The sequence below is a fragment of the Lynx canadensis genome, chromosome B1 (assembly GCF_007474595.2).
Source record: "Lynx canadensis isolate LIC74 chromosome B1, mLynCan4.pri.v2, whole genome shotgun sequence".
Classification (NCBI taxonomy): domain Eukaryota; kingdom Metazoa; phylum Chordata; class Mammalia; order Carnivora; family Felidae; genus Lynx; species Lynx canadensis.
In genome coordinates this window covers 83,307,195-83,322,520 of record NC_044306.2, presented here as the reverse complement: position 1 = coordinate 83,322,520, position 15,326 = coordinate 83,307,195, and the positions used below count along the sequence as shown (strand labels likewise).

The 15,326-nt window shown below is 36.1% G+C and overlaps 1 protein-coding gene across 4 annotated transcripts in view; it reads left to right on the top strand.

Annotated features, from left to right (window-relative positions):
• Window positions 1–13,002, top strand: part of GAB1 (GRB2 associated binding protein 1) — a 123,718-nt gene extending 110,716 nt beyond the window's left edge. For all 4 annotated transcript variants that reach the window (XM_030313005.1, XM_030313006.1, XM_030313007.1 and 1 more), the window contains 3 exons: window positions 608–731; window positions 5,703–5,825; window positions 8,687–13,002. In XM_030313005.1, the coding sequence (XP_030168865.1) occupies window positions 608–731; window positions 5,703–5,825; window positions 8,687–8,845 (406 nt within the window). In that variant the 3' untranslated portion in view covers window positions 8,846–13,002. The remainder of the gene's footprint in view (window positions 1–607; window positions 732–5,702; window positions 5,826–8,686) is intronic.
• The last annotated feature ends 2,324 nt before the right edge of the window (window positions 13,003–15,326 follow it).

The following is a 15,326-nucleotide window of genomic DNA, read 5'->3' as shown; positions in this document are numbered from 1 at the left end:
GGCAAATACGGTAGTTTCTTGGCAGAGGTTATTTAATCAAAATTTGCTAAACTGTACATAGAAGAGGCGCCTGTCTGGCTCAGTCAGAAGAGTATGCAATTCTTAATCTCTGGGTCGTGAGTTCAAGGCCAACATTGGGTGCAGAGATTATAAATGTAAATTTATATATTTAAATTATGTATTTATACAGAGATATAAACAAACAAATATATATAGGTAATTAAAGGATATGTGAAGTTATAAACTTGCGTTAAATATGTGTTCATGTTTTATGTTTACATATAGGTAGCTGTATTTAATAGAAACTTAAATCTTCCTTTTCATGTCTGTGACTTTCTACTTGTCCCCCAAATCATTAGCAATACTTCTTTTGTTTTACACAGGAATTTGATGCCCAAAGGCCTACTTTTTACAAGATAGCTATAAATATTAGGTGTGCATTTGAGGGTTTGCAGTAAGTTGTAATGAATAAATGTGTACAATAAATGATTGTAAACTTTAGTGACTGTTGGTGAAAGAATGTAAACGATCACTCATTTTTATCTTGGAAGTGATTTTAGAAATTGTTGTCAAGGTTTAGGTTTGTAACGGTAATCTCTTTAATTAGTTCCTCTAGATTTCCCTTGTCTCCCCGACCGGATTCAGTGCATAGCACAACTTCAAGCAGTGACTCACACGACAGTGAAGAGAATTATGTTCCCATGAACCCAAACCTATCCAGCGAAGACTCAGTATGTAAAATTTGCACCTTAACTTCTGTCTTCCTGAGCAGCCCTTCCAAGTCGTGCACCTTTCTTCCAGTCTCTAAATCTGGCCCTTACATCCTTCTTTATATACTTAAGGAAACAGGATAGAAGACAACTTTTTAAAATGCTTTTTAAAAATAGCATTGTAAAATTTGAAGCCGATAATGGGTCAAAGTGTAATGCCAGTATTTATAAAGTAGATTAAAAATGAGTTAAAAATCATAAAAGCTTTCTAGTTATATTTATTTTTGAGAAATAATTGATTTTTGAAACTGTTCAAGAAAATATACTAGAAGCATTTCATAATGCAGTTCTCCAGAACCTCTTCATGGCACTCTTATAGTGAAGTGATCTTCTATAGGAGGTCTTTTGATAATCTTCAATAATACACTCTTAGATAAGGCTTAAAGATTAAAGACCTGTTACAAACCTAACTTGTTTCATATTGGCTGTATTACCACAAGGCACAAGAATTTTATAATCATAGCAAGCCTGCGTTCCCCAGTAATTAGATAGTTGCCAGAAAATACTTCAGATACTTAAGAACCAACCCATTTTAATTTTTAAAAATATTTTGCTTATGTTTTCCCTCTAATCAAATTCAATTCTTGCTCTGCTATTTGTATTTTAGTAGATTAGTGTATTGGTTATGATTAGGTTCACCTCTGAGTAACAGACATTTATCTCTTTCTCGTGTAAATAAGTCCAGAGAGAGTTTAGCCAGGGTTGTGTGGCAGCCCTGTCCTAGGAAGCCCTTAGGGATGCCTGCCCCTTCCAGCTCTCCAGTCCACCATCTTCTGGGTGTGGCTCACATGCTCCTAGAACAAGATGCTGCTGCACCAACACTTCACATCCCAAGCTACAAAACAGAGGAAGGGAAGAAGAAGCAAGGGTACAGCCTGACTAACTGCCTTATAAAGACGGTTCCCAGAAACTGCCATACACACAGAGACACAAAGGGGCTGGGAACCATAGCTTTTCTTCTGAGGGACAGCGGGCCTGACTAAAAATCCCATTCATGTGAGAGAGGGGAGGGCAGATATTATCAGGGCACAACCAGGTAGTATCTGCCAGGAGAAGCAGAAATCTGATGTCAAAATTTGGAAGGATTAACATTTTAGTGGCTCAAAATTTGGAAGGATTAACATTTTAGTGGCTTTATTTTCTTTAATTTTTTTTTTTTAACGTTTATTTATTATTGAGAGACAGAGAGACACAGAGCGTGAAGAGGGGAGGGGCAGAGAGAGTGGGACACACAGAATCTGAAGCAGGCTCCAGGCTCTGAGCTGTCAGCACAGAGCCTGACGCGGGGCTCGAACTCACAAACTGCGAGATCATGACCTGAGCCGAAGTTGGTCGCCTAACCAACTGAGCCACCCAGGCGCCCCAGCTTTATTTTCTTTAAAACAATACTCTTTAGGGATTCAAAATACAAAGTCCATTTCTCTCGACATGTTTTACGTCTTTAATGTACTTTAGGCAAAAACAGATTCCTCACAACCCTATGTTGTCAGGAAACAAAATTAAGTGATTTGAAAAGCTTGATTTGGTGCTTAAACTCACTTTAAAATATCAAATTTTGGCAGTGCTCAGAATGAATAAGGTAATGTAAAATATTTACATCAGCCTGGATTAGAATACAAACCAGCTATATCAATAACACTTTCCCTAATTTTAAGGCACAGCAATTTTTATTAATTGGCTTCTGCTTTGGGATTCACTGTTTTTCAACTTGATAAGTGGTGTTTTATTATTTTTATTACCTTTTTTTTTTCTCATTATAGCAAATAGACTGGGAAAAGTCTACATAAATCCTCAGTGCTACATCAGAGTACATATTATCACCAATTTTAATCTTTAGGTGGCTGAATGGACTTTTTATTACAAAAGTAACTTTTTTCTGAGATACTAAAGCGTGCCGTTTTGCCTGAAATAGTAAATTACCATAAAAATTTTGCAAAGGGCATGTAATAGGAAAGTTTGGATGTGTGATTTATCATGAAGGGAAAAGACTAGAGAGAAAAGTATTACAATCAAAAAGTCAAAGGAAATAAAAATATGAAATTGTTTGTTCTTTTATACCTCGTAAGGTATAAAACATTAAGCCAGAAAGGTATTTTTGCCTGCCAGCTGGTGAATTTCTGAAATACTTAGGTCCTAAGTGTTAGAAAAAGCAAAAATGTTCTGGGTGAAAACATCTGCCCACCATTCACAATAGAAAAACCAGCCACCATTTCCATCTCTTCACACTGCCAGCTGCAAGGGTTGATCATAATCCGGACAACTCTTCCTTAGAAAAGAATGTGATAGTTACAGGATTATTTTCCACACCTCTTTGCAGTTAGTGCATTAAAGGTATACCATAGAAATTCACAAGATGTCATTGTGCCTGGATTGATCAGTAAAAAAAATTTGTCTTGGAGAAGTTGAGACAGGATCAGATCAAACCTGGCTTATACCTACAATGAAGATTAAATTCTATACATTGACGTTTTGAAGCATGACTTATTTCTCATACTAGTGATCATGGAGCAGGCGGTGTTTAATGAAACAGTGAATTGGTGGTGCTGCCTGTTAATTTATAAAAAGATCCAAAGTCAGGCATTCGTGAGGTGAACCCTTAATGTGACACCTAAAATGTGAGTGACCACACGTCACTATTAAAGACATGAATATTGTTATACAACAGTAACAACAAAAATACCTTCAATAACTTTTCACATTTTAAAAAGAATTTTAGAAAAACAAAGCACAACTGTTATCTTTTTTCTTAATTCACAGAACATTTATGATAACTCCTAGAATCTTAGGGTTTTTCTAAACTGTTTTGGGAAAATACTGGGTTAAAGGCTAGAACGCAGAGACAGGCTATTCGTAGTTGAAATTAGATCTAAAGCAAATGGACTGCCTTGCAGGGACACAAATTTTAACAATATTTAAAGATGAAAAATTTCCAATTCTAATAATAACTAGACAGAAAACAGTTTAACCAGCAATTCTGAGACATTTCTCTGTAGGAACAACTTACTGAAAGTAAATGTGTACATCATATGAGCTCGTGTGTTCCTTTCACAAGCCTTGCAATAGTATGAACAACCGTAGGCATTTCCAATTAGGGGTATTCCAGGTGGGGGTTCTTTCACAAGTCACATTTGAATACAAAATTGTACACACACACCACTCCCCTGCTTGATATTTTTATATGAGAATGAAATGTAGAGTTTCAGAAAAAAACCCAAAAAACTAGTTTCTTTATAAATAAAAAAAAAGGGGGGGAGAGGGGAATGGCTATTTGTACATCACCTTTTTTGTGCCTTACATGTTATTGTTAAAATTTTTTTTAGTGTTTTATCACCAGTAGTTGGTAAATTCAGTTTAAAACTCTGTTCCCACAGGGGTGCCTGGGTGGCTCAGTCGGTTAAGCGTCTGACTTCAGCTCAGGTCATGATCTCATGGTTCGTGGGTTCGAACCCCATGTGGGACTCTGTGCTGACAGCTTAGAGCTCGGAGCCTGGAGCCTGCTTCAGATTCTGTATCTCCCTCTCTCTCTGCCCCTCCCCTGCTCACGCTCTGTCTCTCTCTGTCTCTCAAAAATAAAACTGCGTTCCCACAAATAGAGCCCTCACATTCCAGCATGCAGGTTGCTTGCTCACATTACACACAGTACGTAATGTGTCGAGTAGACTGCATAGTACTGCATTCATGAGTACATGCAGTTCAGACCATGTCCTGCTCACTAAGCTGTGGGCCCTGGCACAGAGCTGGGTAGCCCCACAGGAAGGAGCACCATTTTCTAATTCACAAAAATGTTTCACGTGGGCTGTCAGCAGCCCTGCTTCAAATGAGGGAATAGAGTCAATATTGCAAATTCTAGCAATTCTCTTTTTCCTAAATCACAGCTTACTCTGTGTGACTTGAGCAAAGACAAAAGGAGTAGTGATATATAAAAGGATTAGCAGATCCAGGTTTATGCAGTTTCCAAATTGTTTTGTTCATCATAACAAGTATAATTTTAAGTATATCACATCGTTAAGGTTTTCTTCAAAAGTATGTGAGTATTCCTATCTCTGTGATAGAAGACAAAAGAATGCTAGCTGCTAGTAAATATATAGTCTCACCTATGAGAAGTCCAGAACATTTCTGGGTGAGGTTCAAAGCAGCAAGGCGGAGAAACAAGGCATTTGTTGGCACACCTTGGGAAGGACTGTCGTAATTCACATAGAGGTCATATGTAGGGGCGTCAGTTTGTGTCATGCTTTCCTTCTTATGAGCATTGATCTTGAAGTTTCTAACATCCTGTTGATTTTGCATTTTTCTGCCTTAAGCTTTTTTGTTTTTGTCATGTATTGCTGTCCTCTATCTGTCCTTTATCTGTTTATGGAGAGTAACCCTTGTATTGTACAATTCCTAGTAGGACAGAAGGGATAAGGCTAAAGAGAAGACAGAAGAAATTAAGAGCTAAAAATTCCAGGTTGAAACAAAGCGGACTTTGCCAGTGCAGTCATTGTTTGTAGGCTTTAGTTAACATACATATTCTAAGCTAAATTTTAGCGTGAAAGTCTTAAAATACAAAACTTTTTAAAAATTTTAATTAGAAAGCAAGGAGTGAAAGGATCCAGTAGTTTAAAAATATAATCGAGTAAAGATATCATTTAAATAATGTTCAGTTGAGCTATTGCAGCCAACTCTAGCTTGATGTTTTGGTCTTAGTTTGAACCCAGTTTGACTCTTGAAACCATGTTTAGCTTACTCTAAAGCCTAGTTGTAATCAGTTCTGTTATATCACATATGTTCCTCCAATCCTAAAAGCAGATTTAATTTTCTCAGAAGACATTTTTTTTTTATTAAACCATAGCCTCTTAAAATAAATATTTTGGCTTTGGTAGATGGCAGACAAAATAAGCAACAGGTCTCGTGGATGTTCAATAGTAGATTTCATTGTATCACCATTTTCAGAATCTTTTTGGCAGTAACAGCCTTGATGGGAGAAGCAGTCCTATGGTCAAGCCCAAAGGAGACAAACAAGTAGAATACCTAGATCTGGATTTAGATTCTGGGAAATCCACACCACCACGTAAGGTAAGTGAAATCTCATTCTATAGACAAAATTAGCTCACCTTTTAAAGCCAAAGAATCATGTTTCCTTTGGGGAAATTTTATTAGTATGTTTAATTTAAATTTAGTAAAGTCTATTACTTAATATTGTTTCATAAGTCACAATTAACAAAGTCATGGAGAGTAATCCCTAATGGTATATAATAGAAATTATACACGTTCTCCTCTTTTAGTGGTTACTGTTGAAATGCCTACTTAACAAAATCTTGTCTTCATTCTCTTTCCAGTGTTAGCTCACATTATTCCCCTTTTGATTTACATGCTATTTTTGTCCAAAGTTTTGGTTTTTTACTTTTGTTAAACCACAAATTACACATTAGTAGTATTCTGGGTTGTTTTTTTTTTTTAATGTTTATTTATTTTTGAGACAGAGAGAGACAGAGTGTGAGCAGGGAAGGGCAGAGAGGGAGGGAGACACAGAATCTGAAGTAGGCTCCAGGCTCCGAGCTGTCAGCAGAGTGCGACACGAGGTTCAAACTCACTGACCGCGAGATCATGACCTGAGTCACAGGACGCTTAACCAACTGAGCCACACGGGCGCCCCAGTAGTATTCTTATTATATAGGTAGTGCTTACTTAACATTGTCCTACATATTTATCACCTTCCCTTTCTTATCATTCCATCTTGTTCCTCAGTCTTTCCTGTCATAATCATTTTTTCTTCCTCCTGAAATACATTCTTTAGAAGTTCCTCTTGTGGAGGTCTGTTAGTAGTAAATTCTTGCAATTTTTGTTTGAGGGAAATGTCTATATTGTGCCCTCATTTTTGAAAAAGAGTTTTTTTGCGTTCACAGTTCTTGATTGGCAATATACTTCTTTCAACACATGGAAGATACTATTCACTATCATCTGGCTTCCATTGTTCCTACTGAAAAGTATGTTGTCAATCTAGTTACAGTTACTCTATAGATAATTTGTCTTTTCTGTCTGGCTGATGTTAACATCTTTTCTGTATCTTTGGTATTCTGCAGGTTTACTACAGTGTGTCTAGACATCTAGACGTAGATTTCTTTTTATCTATCATGCTTGATGGAAGTTGTGCTGTTCTTATTTCTGGATTTGTATTTTTTATCAGTTCTGGCAAAGTCCCAATCATCTCTTTAAATATATAGCTTTTCCACTCTTCCTTTTATCCTCTCATTTGAGGTTTCTTATTAAAGATTAGTCAGAACATATTCTATTTTCTGTGCCTCTTTTCACTTTTTCATATTTTCTCTTTATTCATCTCTTTGTTCTTACTTGGATTATTTCTTTAGTTCTATCACCAGGTACACTAATTCTCAATTATTCTGTTTAACCCATTGTTTAATTTTTAATTTCAATTATTTTTAGTTCTAACATGGAATTTTGCTCTTTTGTTTCAAATATGCATAGCTGTTTTGAATAGCTTATTTCATGATATTTTATTCCTTTTATTTAGTTTTATTTTTTAATTCCTTTGAAGATTTTATACACACATAATTTATTCTGTTTATGCAATCATTTCAATATCTGAAGTCCTTGGAGGTCTGAATCTGTTTATTGTTTCTGCTCACACTCTTGATGGCTTGTTTCCTTCCATGTTTTATACATTTTTTTGCAAATTCATTTTGCTGAGTCTATCTGAGAATCCTGCAGACTTCAGTTTCCTTCAGAATAGATTTACATTTTCTTCTGCTGGGAAGCAATGTGCTACAACTATAGGACCACCCCAGTTTGTTTCGTTGGTCCCTAGCTTAACAGGATAGCCTCAGATTCGACACACCCTCCCACTACGGGCCTCCTGATTGCATTGCTGAGATTGACATTCATCTGAAAACCACGGTTCCTGTAAAGTTTACATTGAACAGCTCTTCATGTCCTGTTTCCCTCACACATTGGGTATTTCTCTTACTTTCTAGAGAGCCCAGCAACGCATTAATAATTCTGTTTGGGGACGCCTGGGTGGCTCAGTCAGTTAAGTGTCTGACTTTGGCTCTGGGCAAGATCTCACCGTCTGTGGGTTCCAACCCCGCGTCGGGATCTGTGCTGAGAGCTCAGAGCCTGGAGCCTGCTTCAGATTCTGTGTCTCTGTCTCTCTGCCCCTCCCCCGCTCACGCTCTGTCTCTCAAAAATAAATAAATGTTCAAAAAAAATTTTTTTAATGTTTGTTTATTTTTTGAGAGAGAGAGAGAGAGAGAGACAAGAGCACAAGCAGGGGAGGAGCAGAGAGAGAGGGAGAGACAGAATCCGAAGCAGGCTCCAGGCTCTGAGCTGTCAGCACAGAGCCCGACATGGGACTTGAACCCACAAACCGTGAGATCATGACCTGAGTTGAAGTCTGGTGCTTTAAGCAACTGAGCCAACCAGGTGCCCCAATAATTATATTTGTTTTAAGTTAGTTAGTATGTACTTGTATTTTAGAATAAGAGGTCGTGTCATCCTATGTAGTTTGCCATTCTTGAAATACTGTTTTTCAAAAAACATTTCTCGGCTCTGCAAGTCAACACTGGTACATGTTCTGAGGATTTGAAAAGGTCAAGGTTAAGCTAAAGGGAGAAGCAAGCTGTGTATCTTAAGATGAACCAAGTGTCTGTGATCCTTATTTTATAAGAATTTCATCTGTGTTGGGAGCATTCATCTAAATTCTTACATACAGTGATTTTAAATTTAAGGGGAAAACAGTGTACAGTGAGGAGAAAAACAACATTGTTAAATTGAAGTAATGTTATATTTGTATGTATGTGACCCAGTAGAACTTCAAGAGTTATTCACAGTGCATGAGTGTCTATGTTTTAAGGCTAAATTTCAGCAAGAAGAACTCTCTTACACGTGGGGTTTTATGGTTTTCTTTCTTTGCTTTTTAGCAAAAGAGCAGTGGCTCAGGCAGCAGTGTAGCTGATGAGAGAGTAGATTATGTTGTGGTTGACCAACAGAAGACTCTGGCTCTAAAGAGCACTCGGGAAGCCTGGACAGATGGGAGACAGTCCACAGAATCTGAAACACCAGCCAAGAATGTGAAATGAAAATATTGCTTCGCTGTTTCTGAATAACGAGAACTGAATTGTAAACATAAATCCTGTTTGAGATGACCTGACACTTCTATTCTAGGTAGATCCTCAACTGAGTAGAATTGAAGTCAGAGGACTTTTCACACATAATCAAGCAATTTAGACTGTAAATGGTGCTTTGTGGTATCTCAACAATCCATAACATGTAAATAATGTGGGAAAATACTATTGTTTAGCTCCCAGAGAAACATTTGTTCCATAGTTAACACACTTGTAGTATTACTGTATTTATGCACTTTTTCATTTAAAACGTTGGTTTGGGTATTCCCAAATGTTCCTTAACATAATTCCTTTGGGAGTTCTTGTTTTTCCTCACACTACTCTATATAACAATACTAAGTTAACTAAGCTACTTTTAGATTTGGAAATTGCTCTTTAAACTGCACTCTAACAACATTAAAATGAGAAGTAGATTTACAATTTACCTGTCTACCTGAAACATCAGGTGATAGCCATTAGCCTAAACTACACAGTATAGACGGGCTTGTCATTCACTGCGTTCCAAAGTGCTGAGGATAATATATGTACTGGTGTCAGGAACTAATTCTCTGGTTCATGTACATTTAGTTTTCAATGGTGGAACTTTATTATATTTTGTTAATTACAGTGTTTTTGGTTCATTGAGTGAAGATTCTGCCAGGTGGGATCTTGCACCTTGGGAAGACTGCATAATTACACTATCAAGTAAGCCTACAGATCACTTACCGGCATGCAGTGATGATGTGCTCTCACACTTGTTAACATGTATTAAACTTTACATTATTTGCAAAGATAGATTATATAACCAGGTACGTACCAGGCACTGATGTGCTAATACACTGATCAGGTTTAGACAATGAGCTTTAGTTGTGTTCTTGTTAGTCCTAATATTGGTTTCCAATTTGGACTTAAGGAAACATTCACTGTTAGTTATAGCAACATACTGTGATTTTTTTTTAATTAGACAGTAATTCAGATTTATTACTCTAAGAATGAAATTCTATGTTTTGACACCATAGTGCCCTTTCTATGATTTTTTTAACTTTACTTAATATTCTTCTTGGCCTTATATTTAAATCCCTATGCAATTAATATTTTATATCTACATTTTTTTAAAAAAATAGATGTTCTATAAGTGATTCTTGTATGTAGCACCAGTTGCTTTTCCAGTAAAAGAATTAAGGATTTTGTACTGTGATTTATATTCACTGCCCTAATTTGAGAAATTTTGGAGTATTGTTATAATGTGAAATCTTAGAGTCATGAACCTCTTCCAACCAGATGTCTGAAATCACCCGAGGAATTATATAATTCTGTCTCACCTGTAATACGGTCCTGTGATACGGATATCAAAACCACAAATTATATATAGTGAGACTACAGTTGTATTTATCTGTTTTGGCTTTGCAGTGTAATTTAGAAAGCAGGTATAATTTGTTTGTTTGCTTGTTTTTTTAACTAAGTTACAAACAATTTCTTACGTATTGATTTGGGACTTACTAACAGTTTTTGGAGGAGGCAGAGATAAGAGTACCCACAGCTGAGGCATGACTCCCTCCATTCAGACCTCTAACTGTTGCCTGAACACACAGATGTGCCCTGATTTCTGGTCTTTTGGCCATAGTACTGTGCCTAATCAATGTAATGGGTTTATTTCCCCAATCCACGAACTAAAATTGTTCATAACAAGATGAATTGTAGACTAGTAACATTTGATGCTTTTAAATGTTTGCTTCTTTTTAAACAAAAACTAAAACTCAGAAGTGAATTTTCAGATGGATTTTTAAATAAAAAAAGATTGTTTGAATTTGGTGTGCACAAGCTGTTTTGTAGTGAAACCACAAAATAAAATCCAAAGTTACTGAAATGTGCCTAAACCATTAAAACACACAACACAGTTGATGTGTGAAGATGCTAAATTGTGTTATGTGGAAGATGAATGTATTTTCAGAATTATAACACAATAAGTATATTATTAATTCAAAAATGGAATCTTATCAGAAGAGTTCTAAGGCAAATAGACTTTTAGTGCAGTTTTTCAATTTTTTACAAGTTATCCTTTTTGAAGACCTGCAGCATTCTAATTGGTCGAAGTTTTTCCCATTGTGCAGAGTAATCTAATAACTGAAATGTGTTAGACAGTTTTAGCAAATGAAATCACATTATACATCGTATTAACAGATTAAAAGATAGTTTCTTACGGAGCATTATTTTCCAAACATTTGTTGAATAAAATTTTGTGTAACCCCAACACATAAAGCCTGAAAAGTTCGTTTTGTCAGTATAAATATTTTGGGTTCACATTTAAGTTTATTTTGGTCCATTACTAGGAATAGAATTTGTGAATAACACAAATGTGTAATTGGCATTATAGAGTTGGTAGAAAACCTCAGCAGCCCATTTATTTTTATATCTTATTTTATTTGCATACTATCAAGAAAATTTGGGTTCACACAAACATAAGTAAGTGTAAATAATAGCAGGTTTTAAACACACATCTCAGGAGGTTCTTTAATTAGAGATAGCTGAAGTTATATTCCAAGGTTAAAAAAAATAAATTATTCTGGTAGTAGAAGTTAATACATAAGCATTCTCCAGTATGGTTTCAAAAAAAGGGGGGGGGATATTTAACACATTAGAATGTGCATTTTTATTAAGTTTTCAAAACTTAATTTGATTCAAACCTTTTGAAAACCCTAATCACCTCCAAGAAGCTGAGTTTTGGCCCAGGGAGAGTTGAAAGCCACTGGTTAATCATGTGACAAAAGTCAGAAGTCTTTTTCTCCCACATGTTTGATGTTCTTACTTTCTATTCCTTATTTTGAAAAACTGTAAAATCTTATGAAGGTTTGAATACCAAAGCACAGTTCTGCTTTCAAGAATTGAAATTTAAACTTGAATAATTTAAGCTACTTAAGCCACAAAAGGTATCACTTAGTAAGCTATAAAAGATGATTTTTATCTACACTCTAGTTTATACAGTTTCATCTTTATTTTCATCAATACCATATAAGCTACTGTGAGCATTTTAGAGAATTCCATAAAGGTACTATGAATGTGTGTGTGTGTGTGTGTGTGTGTGTGTGTGTGTGTGTAGCATTGTATTTAATCCTAGACTAAATTTGATACAGAAATACTGCTATACTTGCATCTTAAGGTCATGCATCAATTTCTTCTGGACTCTTTGTATTTAATTAATGGGGGTCACAATCTTCGTATTCGTAAATGCGTTTAAACTGAAAATTGAACACCAGTGTTTGTCTTTCTTTTTCTACTAGTAGGAAGTTGTCTGCTTACCCCCTTTAGTGAAAACGGTATTTTTGATGTTTTTTAAAATGTTAGCTACTTTATGCCTGTACTATAGACACTGATCATAATTCTTGGATGCTTTCAAACACTCTTAGTGCCTCTTTCTTTGGCCCATTGAAAGTACTGGTTAGTAGTATTTTGAATGAATACAAAGCCAGTAAAGTTATAGAGACAATGAGGTGAGCCTGTCCCTCCTAATCCTGTCCTGGGTCATTCCCGTAGGTCTTGTCCTTTATTGTCAGATAAGCAATCAGCTCCATAGCAGGGATTGTACATATGACCAAATCAAGTGATTACAGGGAGAGAGACATCTATCCTAGGGTAAGACTTCTTGTCAGTAACATCTGATATGTTATATGTAAATCTGTATGTAATTTAAAATACAGCTCTTAGATGAAAAGCCATGGTGTATATAAATAATGTAGACATTATGGACTTGATAAGATGAAAAGTTGATTGTTGGGTTGTGGAGATAATTGGTTTTTACTCTGACTAAATATGTTTATTACTACAACTTGAAATAATTTAGTTTGTCTTCTCTTCCATAGACGTAACTTTCTTTCGGTTCATTATAATGTCTGTTATGAGTCTCAACAAACTGTTTAGTCAACGGATTAACATAGCTTCTACTTTCTTAACATAGAAAGACATGGACTTGTGTGAGTTGTTGTAATCTGAATCAATTGTTGATAATCATCCCAAATTTCAACAGAAAAATCTTATGTATAAGTTTATTTTTCCCTCTTGCACAACTTCTTTTGTAAAGATCCAATTGTAGATATTTTCTGCTACCAAATAAAACTTTTCAAACAGTTTGGTTTCAAGACTTTAGTCAGTTTGGATACTGAGATTGTAAACCAAAGACATATAAATTTATATTTCTAACCCTTCCTCAGAGTCTTTATCTAAATCAAAAACCCAACTCTGCCATTAACTATATGTTGTCCCTTGAACAACATGGGTTTGAACTGTGTGAGTCCACTTATTCACAGATTTTTTTCAGCAAATACAGAGCAGTATTCTAAGTGTAATTTCCTTATGATTTTCCTAATAGCATTTTTCTAGCTTATTTATTGTAAGAATACGGTATCTAGTACATGTAACACAAAATAGGAGTTAATTGTTTATATTATCAGTAAGACATTCGGTCAACGGTGGGTTATTAGTAGTTAAGTTTTAGGGGAATCAAAAGTTATATGCATATTTTTGATTGTGCAAGGGGTCCGTGCCCCTGAGTCTTGTTCAAGGGTCAGCTGCACTTCCCAGCCCTACGTCTATAGGGGTCACTCATTTTCTGCAACAAAGATTGCACTAGATCATGCTAAAGTACAACAAACACACCCTAAATAGGAAAAGCTTCTGAGATGGTTGCCACATGCATATGCTCTTGTTATTCCCTCATCTAACCAGTACAACCAGCCTTTTGTTGAAGAGAAGGCCGATAAGTAAGGGTCTGCATGCAACCTTCTCCATCAGAAAATACTTTTTATGTATAAAACACGACTTGGGAAATGATAACTGGCTGGGCTTTTTCATTTCTATGAGAGTTTCCAAACACCTCTACTACTTCATAAAACCCCAAGAAGGACCATGTGAGTCCTTTGGCCACTCATTCCAGCATTTTGCAACTTTGACTCATTAAATCGTATTTGGGAAGTTCTGGGAGGGTGAGGTTATCTTCTCTGAGATCATTCTCTCCTCATCTGTGTTTCTATCACCTTGTAAATGATGAAATTTCTGACTATTTGCATATTATTTCTTTGGGAAAAAAAGCTGCTTTGTCTGATAAACACTTTCTGAGTTACAGTTTTATTAGGAGAGTTTTATGGAGAATAACTTGGCAATTCTGTGAATGTGTGTTATTGCATATTTAAAAACTGAGTCAATGATAGGAGGCATTTTATTAACTGTCGTGATGGGTAACATTCCTCCCTTCAGTTCCCTGTTTTATTACAAAAAGTGTTTCTGTAATAAAATAAGTTGAACATATATAGAAAACTAAGTTTCTAAGATGTGTTTCTATACTTCATTAGACAGAATTTTATTACTATTGCCGTGGTTATCTTGGTGATTAACTCTTAGCATAATGTAGCTCTGATTTTGTGTTCTGTGTAATGCCCAGAACATTTATAACACGCAGTGTGAGGGATGTAGAGTGTACAGAAAAGAAAAAAAAAATGCCCCCAAAAGCCCACTTTCTCAAGTACCAGTATTGTGATGGTTGTGTCATCGTGGCTAGGCTGTGGTGCCCATGTGTTTGTTCAAACACTAGTCTAGATGTTGCTGTGAAGGTATTTTGTAGATGTGGTTAAAGCAGATCACCATCCGTAATGTGGATAGGCGTCATCCAATCAGTTGAAGGTTTTAAGAGCAAAAACTGAGGTTTCCCACAGAAGAAGGATTTCTGCCTCAAGACTGTAGCGTAGAAATCCTGCCTGGATTTCCACCCTGTCAGCCTGCCCTACAAATTTCAAACTTGCTGGCACACAGTTGTGTGAACCAATTCCTTAAAATAAATCTCTCCGATGGATGGATGGATAGATCAGTTGATTGATTCTCTTGGCTCCTTCCTCTTAGAGTAACAAAATCGGTAACCCCACCTATTTTTCTTATTTGGTTTTTATGATGGTGTATTAGTTTGCTAGGGCTGCCATGACAAAGTATCATCAACCGGGTGGGTTAAAAACAAACTTAATTTCTCACAGGTCTGGAGGCTGGAAGTCCAGTTATCAAGGTGTTGACAGGTTTGGTTTCTTCTGTCTTCTCTCTATGACCATTCATCTCTTCATCTCTTCAAGTCCTGGTGTCTTTCTTATAAGGACACTAGCAGCATTAGATTAGCACTTATGCTTATTAGAGCATAGGATCACCCTTATGACTTTATTCAACCTTAATTACCTCTTTAAAGACCCTATCTCTAAAAGCAGTTACTTTCTGAGGTACTTGGGATTAGGATTTCAACATTAGTTTATGGGAGGGGGAGAGGTGTGGACAGAATTCGTTCCATAATAGATGGCTATAATATTCTCATCTACCTGACCGAATGCACCTTGGAATAAAAATTATGTCTTATCCGTCATTATTTCAGTGACATTCCTGGCAGAAAAAGATGGAACACTCAAAGAAGTAATTGAAGAGAGTCAAATGA